At 45.8% G+C, this 14,752-nt stretch overlaps 1 protein-coding gene across 1 annotated transcript; it reads left to right on the top strand.

Annotated features, from left to right (window-relative positions):
* The first annotated feature begins 2,683 nt into the window (after positions 1–2,683).
* On the top strand, positions 2,684–13,745 carry LOC136638857 (cytochrome P450 2B4-like). The gene is made up of 9 exons (XM_066612887.1): positions 2,684–2,779; positions 4,443–4,605; positions 7,657–7,806; positions 7,920–8,080; positions 10,216–10,392; positions 10,737–10,878; positions 11,414–11,601; positions 12,826–12,967; positions 13,558–13,745. The coding sequence occupies exons 1-9, from the start codon at positions 2,684–2,686 to the stop codon at positions 13,743–13,745; spliced, it is 1,407 nt and encodes a 468-aa protein (XP_066468984.1).
* The last annotated feature ends 1,007 nt before the right edge of the window (positions 13,746–14,752 follow it).

Here is a 14,752-nt window from a genome sequence, read left to right as displayed (position 1 = left end):
CTGTTCATCTAGGGCAGGGGTCTCCAAACCTTTTGGCCAGAGGGCTGCATCAAATATCTGGCACGGTGTAGAGGGCCAGAAAAAAATTTAAATATAAAATTTATACAAATAAATTAGAGATGGAACATAGATGAGTGAATAAATGAATGAATGGGCTCATTCATTCAATCTCTGGCCCTTAGAACACCCTCCAGATGCAAAGAGAGCACAGCTCCAATCATGTTCGGTCAAAGTCAGAGGCTTTGAGGGGACAAGAGACTGGCCATGGGTCGAATAGAGGCTCGACATGGGCCACATCCGGTCCCCGGGCCGGGGCTTGGAGACCCCTGATCTAGGGGGTGGGATTGAATGATCAGGTCTGACTGGTCAGACTTCATTCTGATGCCACTAATGACATCATTAAAAGAAAGTTATAAATTCCCCAACCCACAAGAAGGAAGGGAATTCCCCAACCCACAGGAAGGGATTGTTCTCTGCTAATCCCCTGTCTTTGGGAGCTCCATGAGGAGTACATACTTGTTTCCAAATGCAATGACTGGGGATTCCATGAGCAAAAGAATCTTAAGCTAGGGACTATCTAGGTAGATTGGAATCAGGGAATTTTTGTTGGGAAGGTTTGGACTGGGAATTTGAGCAGTATTACTGTTATTATTAACAGCATTTATATACCGCTTTTCAACAAAAAGTTCACAAAGCGGTTTACAGAGGAAAAATCAAATAACTAATGCCTCCCTGTCCCAAATGGGCTCACAGTCTAAAAAGATGCAACAGAACACCAGCAGGCAACCACTAGAAAAGAACACTGCTGGGGTGAGGAGGGCCAGTATCCCCACTCCATCTGCTGGGTTTTACTGGTCACTGCATGCATTTGGTGACTGAGGGAGGAGGAGGAAGCCCATGACCCTACTTGCTCATCCTCCTCTCTTTTTGGGAAAGGTCCAAAGGCTTCCTTGATTCTATCCCCACCACTGGACCACCACCCAGACTGTGAGTGCCTGTGTGTCAACGAGAGGATGGCCTGGGTGCTTCTTGCATGAGCACCCACCTTTGCCCTCTTGGCACACGGCTAGATCCTCTCCCTTGTGTGGTTCAGCTCAGGATTGGGGAGTTGTGTGGAAAGAGGAATGCTGGACCTTTTCTGCTCTCTGCCACTCCATTAGATTGAACTGGGGCTGAATTTAGATGCTTCAGGGGAAAGTCAGAGTGGGTGAGGGACCATAATCACAGGGATGTTCTTTGAGGATCCTGTCTCCCCCCACATTAGTTTTTGCCCTTGCTGCACCTGAAGCCAGTTCAGCCATGGAGCTCCACTGCCTTTCTGATCATACTTATTCCTAATTCTGAGTTAGAGAGAGGATATTTGGCAACTCTAGCCCTTCTCATCAAAAGGTGTTCAGGTAATTCCTTATCCCATCAATATGTAACCCTGGTCATACAATACCCGATGCAAGGTCTCTGGCGCTTCTTGAGGAGCGGAGCAGGATACTCTGGATAGTATACCTACATGTTTGAACATGTAGATGGATTTTGTTGTGGTCTGCTGGTTCTGTTCATGCCTAATACTGTACAGGGCATCCAGAAATCACAAATGGAATCCACAGGTCAGATTCTTGACGAGAGAGAGCATCATTCTGCAGCTCAGACTGGAGGGTTTGAGTTTCAATTGGCTAGACTAGCGTCTAACGTTTTGAGCATGCAAGGCACATCATATACTTTGTCTTGATGTTGTCCTTACAACAATCCCATAAGAGGAGCAAATATATCTCCATATTGCAGGTGGCAAACTGAGACTGAGAGTGGGAGGCTGCATTGCCCTTACCTCAGTGCTAGAAAGTTGGTTAGGATTGTGTCCTAAGGGCAGATTTCTAACCTGTCCTGGTTTAGCCAGGTTGCAGTGGCCTGTGCTGTATTCAGTACAGGTTAGAAGCAGGCTGGAGGTCACCTTGGGGTAAGGAGATATTTTTACCGCTTGGGGCTACTCAGATCTGCACCAGCTATTTAGCTGGCGCAAATCCAAGCAGCCCATTTTAGGCTGCCTGGGCTGGAAGTGGGGGTAAGGATACATCACACCACTTCCTGGCCTGATGTTCTCTCCATTCTGCTTTCCTCCACCCAGAAACTCCTCCTCCTCACCTCCAGAACACCCTTTCACCACCCTCTTGCACCCCCTGCACCACCTGGCACAAACGCACCTTTTCTGGTTGGCACAGCTGTGGGATTTGTCCTAGGTGAGGCAGTGTGGGTCTCTGCGCTGGCCCAGGCAACTCCCAAATCAGCACAAACGTGCTTGATGATCCATTTGCAAAACTCTGGAGATGGCGCAGGAAGTCTGCACTGCTTCAAGTTACTATATGATTTGGACTGTTAATCTTCTACAAATATAACTAAACATTCAGGAGAGCAGGGTTACTTAGCTGTTCGCAGCAGAATCAGAGTCCATGGTTGAAAGCACCTTTGCCAACAGAGGACAAAGAACAGAAAGAAAATAAGGAGTGAAGAAGTTCTGGCTTGTGGAATCTCCAGCAAGCAGTTTCTGTTCCCTCTCGTCTTTCTTCAGCAGTTTCTTGGATTCCCAACTAAAAGAAGAGTGACGAGAAAGATGGATGTGGCTGAATCAGGAGCTCTTCTCCTTCTATGTGTTCTCTGTGTTGTCTTCACCTTCTTCTCCTTTAAAATGTACAACATGCAAAGGCAGCTGCCTCCAGGACCCACTCCCTGGCCGTTACTGGGCAACCTCTTCCAGAAAGATGTCCTGCCTCTATACAACTCCTATGCAAAGGTGAGGTCATCCCTTTCACTGCTTCCTGTCCTGGTATAGAGGAAACATATTACTGTAGTTGCATCAGAGGAAAGGCTGGATAAGCTGAAGAACACACAGCTAATTTTTCCCTTCTATGCTCTACCCTCCTCTATTCCATCTGCAGCCATTGATGTCTATATCACCATTTTGCTGATTTATTTAGTGTTCAGTTTTACCACTTGCATTATGAAGTTTTGTGTGTGCTGTAGGAGGGTGCTTGATAGGGATGGGAAAATCCAGCAGGGCTTGACTCAAACTGAGTTGCCAAGTCACCGCCCTCCTGCAACTTGACTCAAAAACGAGTCAAAAAGAACTCATAAAGTCACTCTAAAGGATTCAAGTTGAGTTGCCCTCTCCCCTTTAAAAAGCCCACTGTGGAAAAACGGGGCTGCTGCCAAGGGGTGTGTGTGTGTGTGTGTGTCAGAGTTCTCTTTACACACTCCCCTGCTGTCCCACCCATCTGTAAACAGGGTAGGAGCAGTGGGAGAGATGGCGGGAGAGCAGGGACGGAAGCGACAAGAGGGAGAAGGGTCACAAGAGCAACTGTGAGGTTTACCAGGATGACCAAATCCTTTGCAGCCCTACTCAGAAGTAGTCCCACTGTTGCTGGTCATTCGATGAGGCTCCTTCCTTACCACCACCCAAAGCATTACCACTATGAACTGCGTTCCCTGCCTCCTCCCCCTCCCTAGTCTTCTTAAGCCAATCGTAAGGCAAGAACCTCCTTGGGCTCTTCATCCTGCTCTCCCTCAGCCAATGAAAATATCAGAATCCCCATCCTTTGTGCAATGATCATCCATTCCTTCCTTCCTATCAGAGACAGGAAAAGAAAGCCCAGTCCAGCCTCCCCTCCATTCATAGCAAGAGGAAAGCATCAACCCTTTCTTGCCTCCTAATTGGAACCTCCTTGCTGCTCGCCTGGCTGGAATGCTGGCCCCATAAAGTTTTTCACACAGTGAAAACAGTAAACAAGCACATCCAGAAACAGGCAATGCCAAGTCAGTAGGGCCCTGCCCTGAGTCTTTTTCAGAGTCTTCCACACACAACTCATGAGTTGCCGAGTCACCCCAAATCACTCATTTTCACAACTCGAGTCTGAGTCACTGAGTCAAGTTCCCAACAATGGTGCTTGACAGCTGATTGGAGGGTGCTGCTGCCGGGTTTTCAGGCCATTCATTTAATAGAGGTGAAAATAACAAGAGTCTACATCAGGAGGGTTTTTGGAGTAGTCATTCTTCTGTGTCTGAGCTGTCTCTCATCCACCTGAGTTTCAAGGTCTATTTCAGTGGAAGGCAGAGTAAAACATTTCACAGGGCAAAGGCTTGTGGAAGGGGGCTGGGAGCTGAGGCAAGAAGGCATTAATGCTTTCCTACTGTAATTCCTCAGCAACTGGTGTTCCAGATCACACGGCATTTATACATGGAGTATCCGTATGAGCATTATGCGATGTCACCACTGATAGACCAAACCTTCATGAATGCGTATAATCCTCTTTTCAAGCCATTACTGCTCATGCTGGTTACTATACCTTATGGCAGTGGATTCAGTAAGTTAGCAATACTGCAACCATTTCTTATGCTAATGATACAAGAGCCATTGTCATAACTGCGCTAATGGATCTTGCCTTTCATTCTGCCTTCAGCTCACTGAGAAATATGGCCCTGTCTTCACTGTCTGGAAGGGACCAAAGCCGACAGTTGTGCTCTGTGGCTATGAAGCAGTGAAAGATGCTTTGCTGGGTCATGCTGAAGAATTTGGTGGGCGTTCCAACATCCCCCTCAAAATCCCAGGGTCCAGGGGTCAAGGTACACTGAACCAGATGTGATGCAGGAGAACTGTGAATAGTTTGAAAAATAAAGAAAAGTAGCACTGAGTGCAGTGATTCCAGTTAAGACTGTGACTCAGGGCATGGGAGTGCTTATTTTTTCTCCTGTGCCATTTTCCAAAAACAGTCACAACAAGCTGCGATTTGCCTGAGCTGGGGTCAGGCACTCTTTTTTCTTTTATTTGGTTCATGTCTCCACCATTGTTTTCTTAGAAATCTGTCCACATGGGGCAAAGAATGAATGTGGACAGGAACTTCAGAATCAGCTACCTATAATAATGAGTTATTTTGGCCTTCAGTTTTTCTCTGCACTGATTGTCGGTTAGAACTGAGGATCAATCTAATCAGGTCTATCAGTCACCATCCAGAAGTGATCTTGCTCTGGGAAGCCACAAGCAGGGCATGGAGGACTGCTGCTGCTGGAAGCGAGGGGGGGAGGGGGCAGGTTTCGCAAACACACTTTGGAAACTGGTGATGTTCAGCTTCAGTATGAGGCTGCATATTGGAGCTCAATCCTGAGTACGTACCGCTGGCACTCCGCCGGTGTTGAGTGTCACAAACATACTGTAAAGCATGTTTGCAGCCCACAACACCAGCCCAGCACCAGAGGTAGCTCAGTGCCAGCCAGTGCTGGGTTAGTGCCAATGGATCGCCAGTACTCCGCTGCCTGGTGGTCGTGTAGACCACCAGGTGGCAGAGAGGTGAGTGGGGGCAGGGGAGGTAGGGAGAAGGTCTTCTGGGATAGGGAGAGGTGGCTAGAGGATGGGGAGGGGCGTGCCAGGGGAAGGGAGTGGGGCAGGAGGGAGATGGGACCAGTGGAACTCTGCTCCTCTGCATCCAGAGTTCTCTGTTTCAGACTGCAGGGCCCAACATGGAACTCTTGATTCAACGGTGGGAAAAGGGCTGCCGCAAAATCACAATGGGGCTATCTGCCTAACCTGGCAAACAAAAGTCCCCTTCCCCCAAGGAGCCACCAGCAGCTGCCCTGTTGCACACAGGATGCCGTAGTCACAGTTGACCACCAGTTGCCTCTGCATGGTCCACACTTGGGAGATGAATGCAGACACGATCTGCCACCACCACTCCCCTAGAACTTGTGTTAGGTTTCCTGAACTCTTCCCCAGTTTAGAATGAAAAGGGGGCTGATGGGCTCATAGACTACTGTGATTCTATTTTACGTGTTTCACTTGTTGCTCATAAATGCTGGTTTCTCTCTGAATCAGCACTGGCAAAGCACAGGGACTGCCTCTTGAGATGGTGCCTGGTTGACTATTGATTGGGGGAAGGAGGAAATTCCTGTGCAGGTACTACCTTGTCCCCTCCCTTTCCACCAGCCAATCAAGCATGCTCTCAGGTCTCTCTGCATTATCACAAGGGGTCCTGGGGGCAATCCCATTGAATGCTGTGCAATTCAGTGTAAAAAAAACACACACTAGGTCTTTTTTTTTAAGGTGTGCTGCAGATCTATATTTTCCTAGTTCTATATGCAGCTGAGCTGTTCATAGAGCTAGGTAAATATACAGCAACCATGCAACTGAATTTTTAACCAGAGACCGAATTTATGACCTGTGTGGCAGCTCACCATAGGGTGAATTGACCCCATGCGAGCCCTTTTGTAAAGCCAGTGCGCCTTGGGCACCTATGTTACAAGGCTGCATGGGTGGAGCTACCCTGATAGTTATAGAAATTAGAAATGTTAGAAGTCATGGTGGAAAGATTTGTTCTAGTTTAAAGAGGGAAGGACAAAGGAGAAAAAGGTTGTATTAAGAGAAGGAAAGGGGTCAAGGAAAGCATAAGGAGTCAAAGCAGGAAGTGATGTTGAGAGGATGAAGGGGTGGTGCCAAAGGGGAGGAACTGTGGAGTTCCTCTGCCATCTCAGTACAGTGGGCCTTTGGTATGTGCGGGAGATTTGTTCTTGGACCCCCTCCGGATACCAATTTCCATGGATAATTGAATCTGTGAAGAGGACCTCAAGGACCTCTTGAATGCGACCAGACAAGTCTTCCGGTTGCATCTGGAAGGTGTTCTGAAGTGTGGGGAAGCATTTACTATACATTGGCACCCATGTTGAATCAAACCTGCGGGTGTCAAACCTGCGGATAAAGAGGGCCCACTGTAGTATGAAAGGGTGCTATCCCGTCACCTCAGGCAGCGAGTTGTCTTGGGTTAGCCTTGCTTATGCAATAGTAAACTGTGTTATAAAAATGGTTAGAAATTTATTTTTAAAAACCTCTTCCTGACAATCCACACACAATGCAGTTCTTAGTGTTATTCTTCCAATTTGAGGGACACAAGAACATGGAAATCGCTGGTTTTTAAATAAGCTGTCACTACCAGTGGTTCTCAAACTCCCAGGGAAGTGGTCATGATTGTTATTTTGCCTGTCTCTGCATGTTGGGGAGACCTGCAGAGGGCTGGTGCAGGCTCCCCGCACCCCTGGGAGGCCGTTGCAGGGTGTGGTAAGGCTCAGCAAGCCCCAGCGCCCCTCCAAAGCGACACGATCCTGGCGATCGCGTTGCTGCCTCCCCCCCTCCCTGCCCCTTAAGGGGGCAGAGGCCAGGGCTCCTTGGTTGGGGTGTTGCAACACCCCAGTTTGAGAACCACTGTGTTACTACGATAATTGAATATAAGAACACCACCTTGTGGAAGTTTTAGTTTAAAAGGCAAAAAGACTGGGCAGGACACACTTTTTAAAGTGGTGCTCCTCATATATTTAGTAGGGTAAGAGTAACTGTCCCTTTTCACTCCAAGGCCTTTTCTAGTGGCTGTTTTCTGTTGAGCTTCTGCATCTTTTTAGATTGTGAGTCCTTTTGGGACAGGGAGCCATTCGGTTATTTGATTTTTTCTATAAACTGCTTTGTGAATTTTTTTGTTGAAAAGAAGTACATAAATATTGTTGTTGTTAATAAGAATAAGAATAAGAATAATAGCTTGAACTGGGAAAGTACTAGAACCATCTCTTGTCCTGAAACATATTGCTCTGCTTTTTGTTTTTTAACTGACAAATTGTTTCCTAATGATTTGTTTTCAGGATTCGTCAACTCGAATGAGAACAAATGGCGGGAACTGCGCCGGTTCACACTTTCCACCCTGCGGGATTTTGGAATGGGGAAGAGAAGAATGTCTGATCGAGTGCAGGAGGAAGCTCTTTGTCTGGTGGAGGAAATAGCAGCCGCACAAGGTCCACCAGAGTAATGAAATACTCCAATGCCTCAGGATGAACCTTTTAGTGTTAATTTAGGAATATAGCTTTAAGGGAGAGATCTCATTCACTCTGTTTGATTCTCATTGCAGGGCAAGCCTTTGATCCAAGAGAAACCATCAGAAGTGCCGTTTCAAATGTCATCTGCTCAGTTGTCTTTGGGAGTCGGTTTGACTACAAGGATAGTGCCTTCCTAGAACAAATGGAGATTGTGACCGACCTTACAGACTTCCTCCGTAGCTTCTTAGGAATTGTATGTTGTTTCTTCTGAGCTGTCCCTGCGAAAATCCATCCATTTTCTTTTCCTGATTCTGTTTAAGTATAAAAACTTGTAAAGAGTTTCCACAAGATTCTTTCAAAGTTATGACGAGATGGCAATGGTATTCTCATATTCTTCTTTATGTGTTTGCCAAGGAGCTATATAATCACCCTCCCATCTTTTTGGCTGAGAGTAGCTTGCTTAAACTTTGGACCTCAAAGCCATTTAGTAGGCCTCCTGGTAGAATCATGTGATGCCATCAGAGTTTGGTATGTTGTTTCCTTTATTAGACCATCCTTGTATCTTCTGCTGGTGACCCAAGTTCACATATATGACTCTAAGTAGCACCCCTTACTATCCACCCTTTCAATTTCTACTACTTTCTAACCTATCTACCTGATTGGAGGAGGGAGCCCTCCTGGGTATCTGTCTTTGCCCTCCTGAACTGGGAGGAATGTGAGCTAATCAGTCTGCTCATTCCTAACTCAAAGGGTAGGGCTTTTCTTCCCCTTGTTGCCTGTGGCATATTTCAAAACAAATGAGGCAGTCCTTGCTTGTGATGTTCCCCGCAACTGAGTGGAATAGAGTGCTGCTGGTGAGTTACTTACCCAAAGTGCAGGAAAGTAGGCATAAAACACACAGAAAGAAACAGGAGAACTTGTGAAAACCCAGGGGTTCATCACAACATTGTGTGGGCCAGCACAGTGCCAATTTGAAAAGTCTTCCAAGTGTCAATCAAGCTGAAATGTCTCATCATTTATCATATCCACAACAGGCAGTACAGAAAGAACTAACATTTTACTATATGTATTCCATGCCTCCAAGATTGTAGTAATGACATAACCATCGTTTCCATAAAATTGATTTCTTTTCCTATTAGGCAGAGAGAGCAGGTTATCTATGAGTTTGCTATTACCTTTTCTATGACCACAAATATAGTGTTCCAGGACATTTGGACTTCTTTACATTCCCACGAAATATACATAATTGTCTCACATGACATCTCCAATCTCTTTCTGAAATGTTCCCACACATATTTTGTATTCTTGTGGGAGTATAATACCACTGGTGACATATAAAAACTCTCATGAACTAACATCCATAAATTGCTTAACTATTTCTTTGCCTATGGGCGCAATCCTAACCCCTTATGTCAGTGCTTTCCAGCTCTGAGGTAAGGGAGCAAACATTACCTTACTTTGAGGAGGACTCCGTGAGTGACACCCAACTGCAGGATGAAGCACGTGACCCATTGGTACCACATGTCCCATGGTCCCATAGGTACCTGGAAAGCACTGACATCAGGGTTAGGATTGCACCCTATGTTACTTAATTCATTGACTTTCTCAAACAGTAACATTGAATTCTATCTTCCTTTTTTTTTTTTTGGCAATAATATCCATTGGTTTCTGACTGTTCAGAAGCTGTTAGTGGTCTGTGTATGCTATAATGAGGTTGTACTCTCAAAATAGAACTTTGGACCTCTCTTCTGCAATGCTAGTATGGATGGTCTTGCCTTGTAGGGGTGGGAGGGTGTTGAACTTGCTAACTATATGATCTTGTCCATAGGGACGCAGGGACGCACGCTGGCCCATGGAGGCTGAATTCAGCCTCCACACTGACTCTGGCAGGGAGGGTTGCATTGCCCAAGCTCGGCAAACGCAAGGGTCTGGGCAGGGGAGGGAGGAGGTGTGATGGGAGGGAGGCATTCTGGGGCTGGGGGGGGCAGGTGGCCGGCAGTTCTCCCTGCAGGCAGGGAGCAGGAAGCAGGGCTGAGACCTGGCTCTTATGCCGGATCCCAACCCCGTTCCCTGAGCCGCGTGAAGTGGCTCCTTGGACTTGTGCCACCTCCTGAGGTGGCGCTAGTCTGAGGAGACCCATTGGGGCTGCGGTGGCTTACCCAGGGGTAAGGGGAAGAGTTTCCCCTTACCTTCAGCTGAGCCACTTTGGCACCTTATCTTGCGCTGGATACAGTGCAGGCTTCCTAGCCTGCATGTTCCAGCAGAAGATAGGATTGTGCTGCACGAATGCTAGTTCTGGGAGTATAAGGACCTCACAATATTGGAACATAATTTTCAGTCCAAGATACAGTATCTGATACAGAATTGTACGTGTCATCTCTATTCCAGGTATGTTCTGCTCTTCCAAAAGTTATGGACTTCTTTCCCGGAAAACACAAAAAGATTTCAGCTGAAGCTCAAAAAATGTACACTTTCATTCATGAGAAGGTGAAGTCACATAGGCAGAGCCTGGATCCTGAGAACCTCAGGGACTTTATTGACTGCTTCCTTATCAAGTTGGAGAAGGTTTGGAGACTTTCTTTCATAGCACCCCAAATTTCAGTGACATCCACCATTTAAAGTTAAATATGAAAGCTATTCTCCAGCCTTGTAATCATAACATGCATTTGCTGCATTCGCTCCTCTTTCTAGGTGTAAGGCTGCTAAAGAGCATTGTGGTGCTGTTGGGGGAAGATAGATGAGAGACCATGGTTGTTAATACAAATGATAGAATTAAACTATTTGGGGGGATATCAGGCGAATCCCATCTGGGACACTGATTGAAGCAGACTAAGGCGTTTCAGCTCCTGCATCCTTCATTCAAGTGGTATTTTTCATTCTCCCTTTTCCCCTTCATCTACTTTCAATAGGACCAGTATCACAATAAAGTCATCTTCAGTCATGAGGATCTTGTTGTGGCAGTCCTAGGACTCTTTGTTGCTGGTACAGAGACCACAAGTCAAGCCTTGCTCTACAGCCTCCTGGCAATGGCCAAATTCCCACACATTCAAGGTAAGGTGAACAGTGAAGGCAATGGGACTTGGTTAGGCATTACCTTTACATAGAGAAAGAAGAGAAAAGGCCGATACTTGAGGAGAACCCAATTTCCTTGGAAAAAAGAATAACAGGAATCTTTAGAATCCTTGTCATTTCATCCTGGCAGCTTAAAAAGAGAATAGTATGCGAAATAACAAGAACCGATTATAAGATGGTGAGTTTCAGTGAATTTTTCACAATGCCTTGTGGTACAGGCCCACTATGAGGGCATTGACCCATGGTAGGTCACCACAACTTAAGTGTGATGAGTAGGTAGAGCATGTGAAACCCTAGTTAGTGGGAAATGGGTCTCAGTGAACTGTGTGATTGAGCAAGGATAATTTTATTCTGTAGTTTAAAAATATAAAAATTTCATGCTAATAGATGAGGTTTTCCCCCACCTTTTCAGAGCTCAAGCCAGCTAAAAAAATTCTTAATCAATAACAAAACATATATAAATCTATCTCCTCATATATATACCTCTTATATAATAAAAATATGTTTATTATAGCAAAAGTCCAACAGGAGATCGCTGAGGTGGTGGGTACCCACCGTCCCCCGAGCATGGAAGACCGTGTGAAGATGCCCTTCACTAATGCAGTTGTCCATGAGATGCTGCGATATGATAAATTCAGCTCTGAGATCTTCCCACGTGCAGTGACTCGTGATACCGAATTCAGGGGCCACAAAATCCCTCTGGTATGCTGACTCAGAAAGTATCTCAGTACAGTCTCTTGTACTCAGAAAGTTAGGATATACAATGTTGTTGAGCAGATTTATTCCATATTGCTTTAATTAAAATTTCCTTAAAACATAACATAAAATTTCTGCTATTCACTGTGTTGAAAATTCTATCCTTGGACTTCTGCAGTATATATCTTTGTTAAGGACAAAATAAAGGTTTGAATCTAGAGTTCTCAGGGGGTTGCATTAAATGTAGAATTTCTATATGTGCTTGTGAAAGAACAATACAATTTCATATGAAGGCTGTATTTATAGTAGTAGTTGGCAACCTTCAGTCTCGAAAGACTATGGTATCGCGCTCTGAATGGTGGTTCTGGAACAGTGTCTAGTGTGGCTGAAAAGGCGGGTTCGGGAGTGACAATCCCTTCCACACTGGGAGCAAGTGCAGTTTGTCCCTGGTCTGTCTCCCTGGCTATGGGCCTTCCTTCTTTGCCTCTTAGCCTCAGACTGTTGGCCAAGTGTCTCTTCAAACTGGGAAAGGCCATGCTGCACAGCCTGCCTCCAAGCAGGCCGCTCAGAGGCCAGGGTTTCCCACTTGTTGAGGTCCACGCCTAAGGCCTTCAGATCCCTCTTGCAGATGTCCTTGTATCGCAGCTGTGGTCTACCTGTAGGGTGCTTTCCTTGCATGAGTTCTCCATAGAGGAGATCCTTTGGGATCTGGCCATCATCCATTCTCACGACATGACCGAGCCAACGCAGTAATGTTAGAAATAGTAGTACTACTCTCATGTTGTGCTACTTTTGAACAAGCATCGCGGTGATGTTGTATTTTCAAAGATGGCCCAGTGGTGACTCAACACTGCTCATTTTTAGGACATCTGAAAATATTTTAGAACTGAGAATGATGCCATTTGTATGCTCCTCTCCCCAAGAATGTAAAATAGTGTTCTGAAAAGCATAGAGGTCTCTTGCCCATTGGCAAAGCACAGTCATAAAACTTGTGGGACAGTTAATGTTTAATTACATTTCACCTGAAGCACAGACCTCAGGTACAGTGGGCGTAAATGCCACTTGAGTCAATGAGACTTACTTCTGAGTAAGCATGCATAGGATTATGCTGTTTGTGTATTTTGTGGATGTTCTTCTCAGAGAGTCCCAAGATCTTTCTCAAAGACCAGTTATTTCTAAGATAGCAATCATGTTGAAACAAGTCATGTCAACCCAATTTTCTCCCTAAAGGGCACCTCCGTCATTCCGCTGTTCACCTCTTTGCACTTTGACCCACTCTGGTGGGAGACACCAGAGGAGTTTAACCCAGGCCATTTCTTGGATGAGAAGGGCGAGTTCCAGAAGAGAGATGACTTCATGCCTTTTTCAGCAGGTAACAGTGAGATTCATGCTGTGGGATGAGACCCAGGAGTAGATGCGTGTGTGCCAGGGTGCTGGAAGAGTGCTTGGGATCTGCCTAAAGACAAGCAAGAAAGGGAATATGTGTGTGTCCTTTCGCAGCAGTTCTGTGTCTGTATTTTCATTTGTCAGACCTTGACCTAGAAGTCTACAAATAGCAGATGAGGACGGAGCTGTTAAGTTCCTTTAAGTTCCTTTAAGTTGGGTCAAGACCTGGGGAGCATATGTCTGGCTCACCACATCTCTTCCCCAGAGCAGATTAGCAGTTGAAGTAGCAACAGTAACCTCCGATTTTGGTTTAACTGCTGTTTTATTGCATTGGCTGATTGGTGATTTTAATGTTGAATTATATTTTTTTTCAAGTATTAAGTCTCCTTAGGCACTGTCTGAGTGGAAAGGCAGCATAAAAATACCAGTATAATCAAAGAAGTACAGGCTCAATTTGCTTGGAATGTGACTCCCCAAGCTCTGGCCCCAAGAATACAAAGTATATTTTTTGGAGTATTTTGGACACTCTGTAGGTCTCCACTGATTGACTAACTCTGCCTGCTTTTTCTTTCCCAGGGAAGCAGTCGTGCCCAGGGGAAGCATTGGCTCGGATGGAGCTCTTCTTGTTCTTCAGTACTCTGTTCCAGAACTTCACCTTTCAACTGACTGGAGATGCAAGGGAGAGGGATCTAAGATCTTTGTATTTTGACCACATGAAGAATCATTTGTATCCTCCATTACAAGCCATTACATGCCCAAGGTGATCTAGAGACAGAAAATAAATAGGCAGGGCTGAGTCAATGGTTCCAAAATATTCAGAGAAGCTATAGGAAAGATGCTGAGAAGAGACTGTTTTCCCTTCACTCATTCAGTACCCTCACTTTCACCTAGAGTAGTGGTTCTCAAATTGCCAGTTGCAACCCACTAGTGCAGTGGTTCTCACACATTTAGCACCGGGACCCACTTTTTAGAATGAGAATCTGTCAGGACCCACCGGAAGTGAATGTCATGACTGGAAGTGATGTCATCAAGCAGGAAAATTTTCAACAATCCTAGGAATGTTTGCAGGAATGAATGCAAACAGGAATTCATTCATTCATCCTAGGAATGAATGCAGCAGGAATGAAACCAACATACATTTGGCTCTAACATCACCAGTTTACCTGATTGGAGGAGGGGACTACCTGGCTACCTGTTCCCACCCTCTTGGGTTAGGTCCAATGGGAATGTGGGCCTGTTAGCAAGCAGGTTCTGGTTTCTGTGGGAATCCTGACTCAAAGGCAAGAAAAGGGCTTTCCCTCCTCCCACATGGCTTATTATGGCCTTAGCAAAACCAAGGGACAAGAGCTGCATGCTGGTCACCACGGCTGAATGGCACAGACCACTGCTGGTGAGTTAAAATGCCCCAAACACAAGAGAAAATAGGCTGAAACACACAGAGAAGAAGCAGGGAAGCCGAGGAAACACAGGGATTCATCTCAGTGGCTGTCTCTGTTTTTCTAACCCATCAAGAATTGACATCCAGTGGCATCACTAGGGTTTGCATCACCTGGAATAGGAGGCCAGGACATCACCCCCATGATGGACCGCCTCCCATGCCATGGGCAGGGCAATGCCCCAGGCGGTCAGCATGGTGAGGCGCCATCACCCCACACTCCTAGGTTTTTGGCTATAACTCTCACTGCGTTCTGCATGAAATGATGTATTGAATGATATATAGCATGGTGGTATTATTCAAAAATAACAAGTATTCAATACCAAGTATTCAAAA

The sequence above is a fragment of the Tiliqua scincoides genome, chromosome 2, assembly GCF_035046505.1.
Source record: "Tiliqua scincoides isolate rTilSci1 chromosome 2, rTilSci1.hap2, whole genome shotgun sequence".
Classification (NCBI taxonomy): Eukaryota; Metazoa; Chordata; class Lepidosauria; order Squamata; family Scincidae; genus Tiliqua; species Tiliqua scincoides.
Note: the sequence above shows the minus strand (reverse complement) of the source record. Positions and strands in the feature narration are given on the sequence as shown.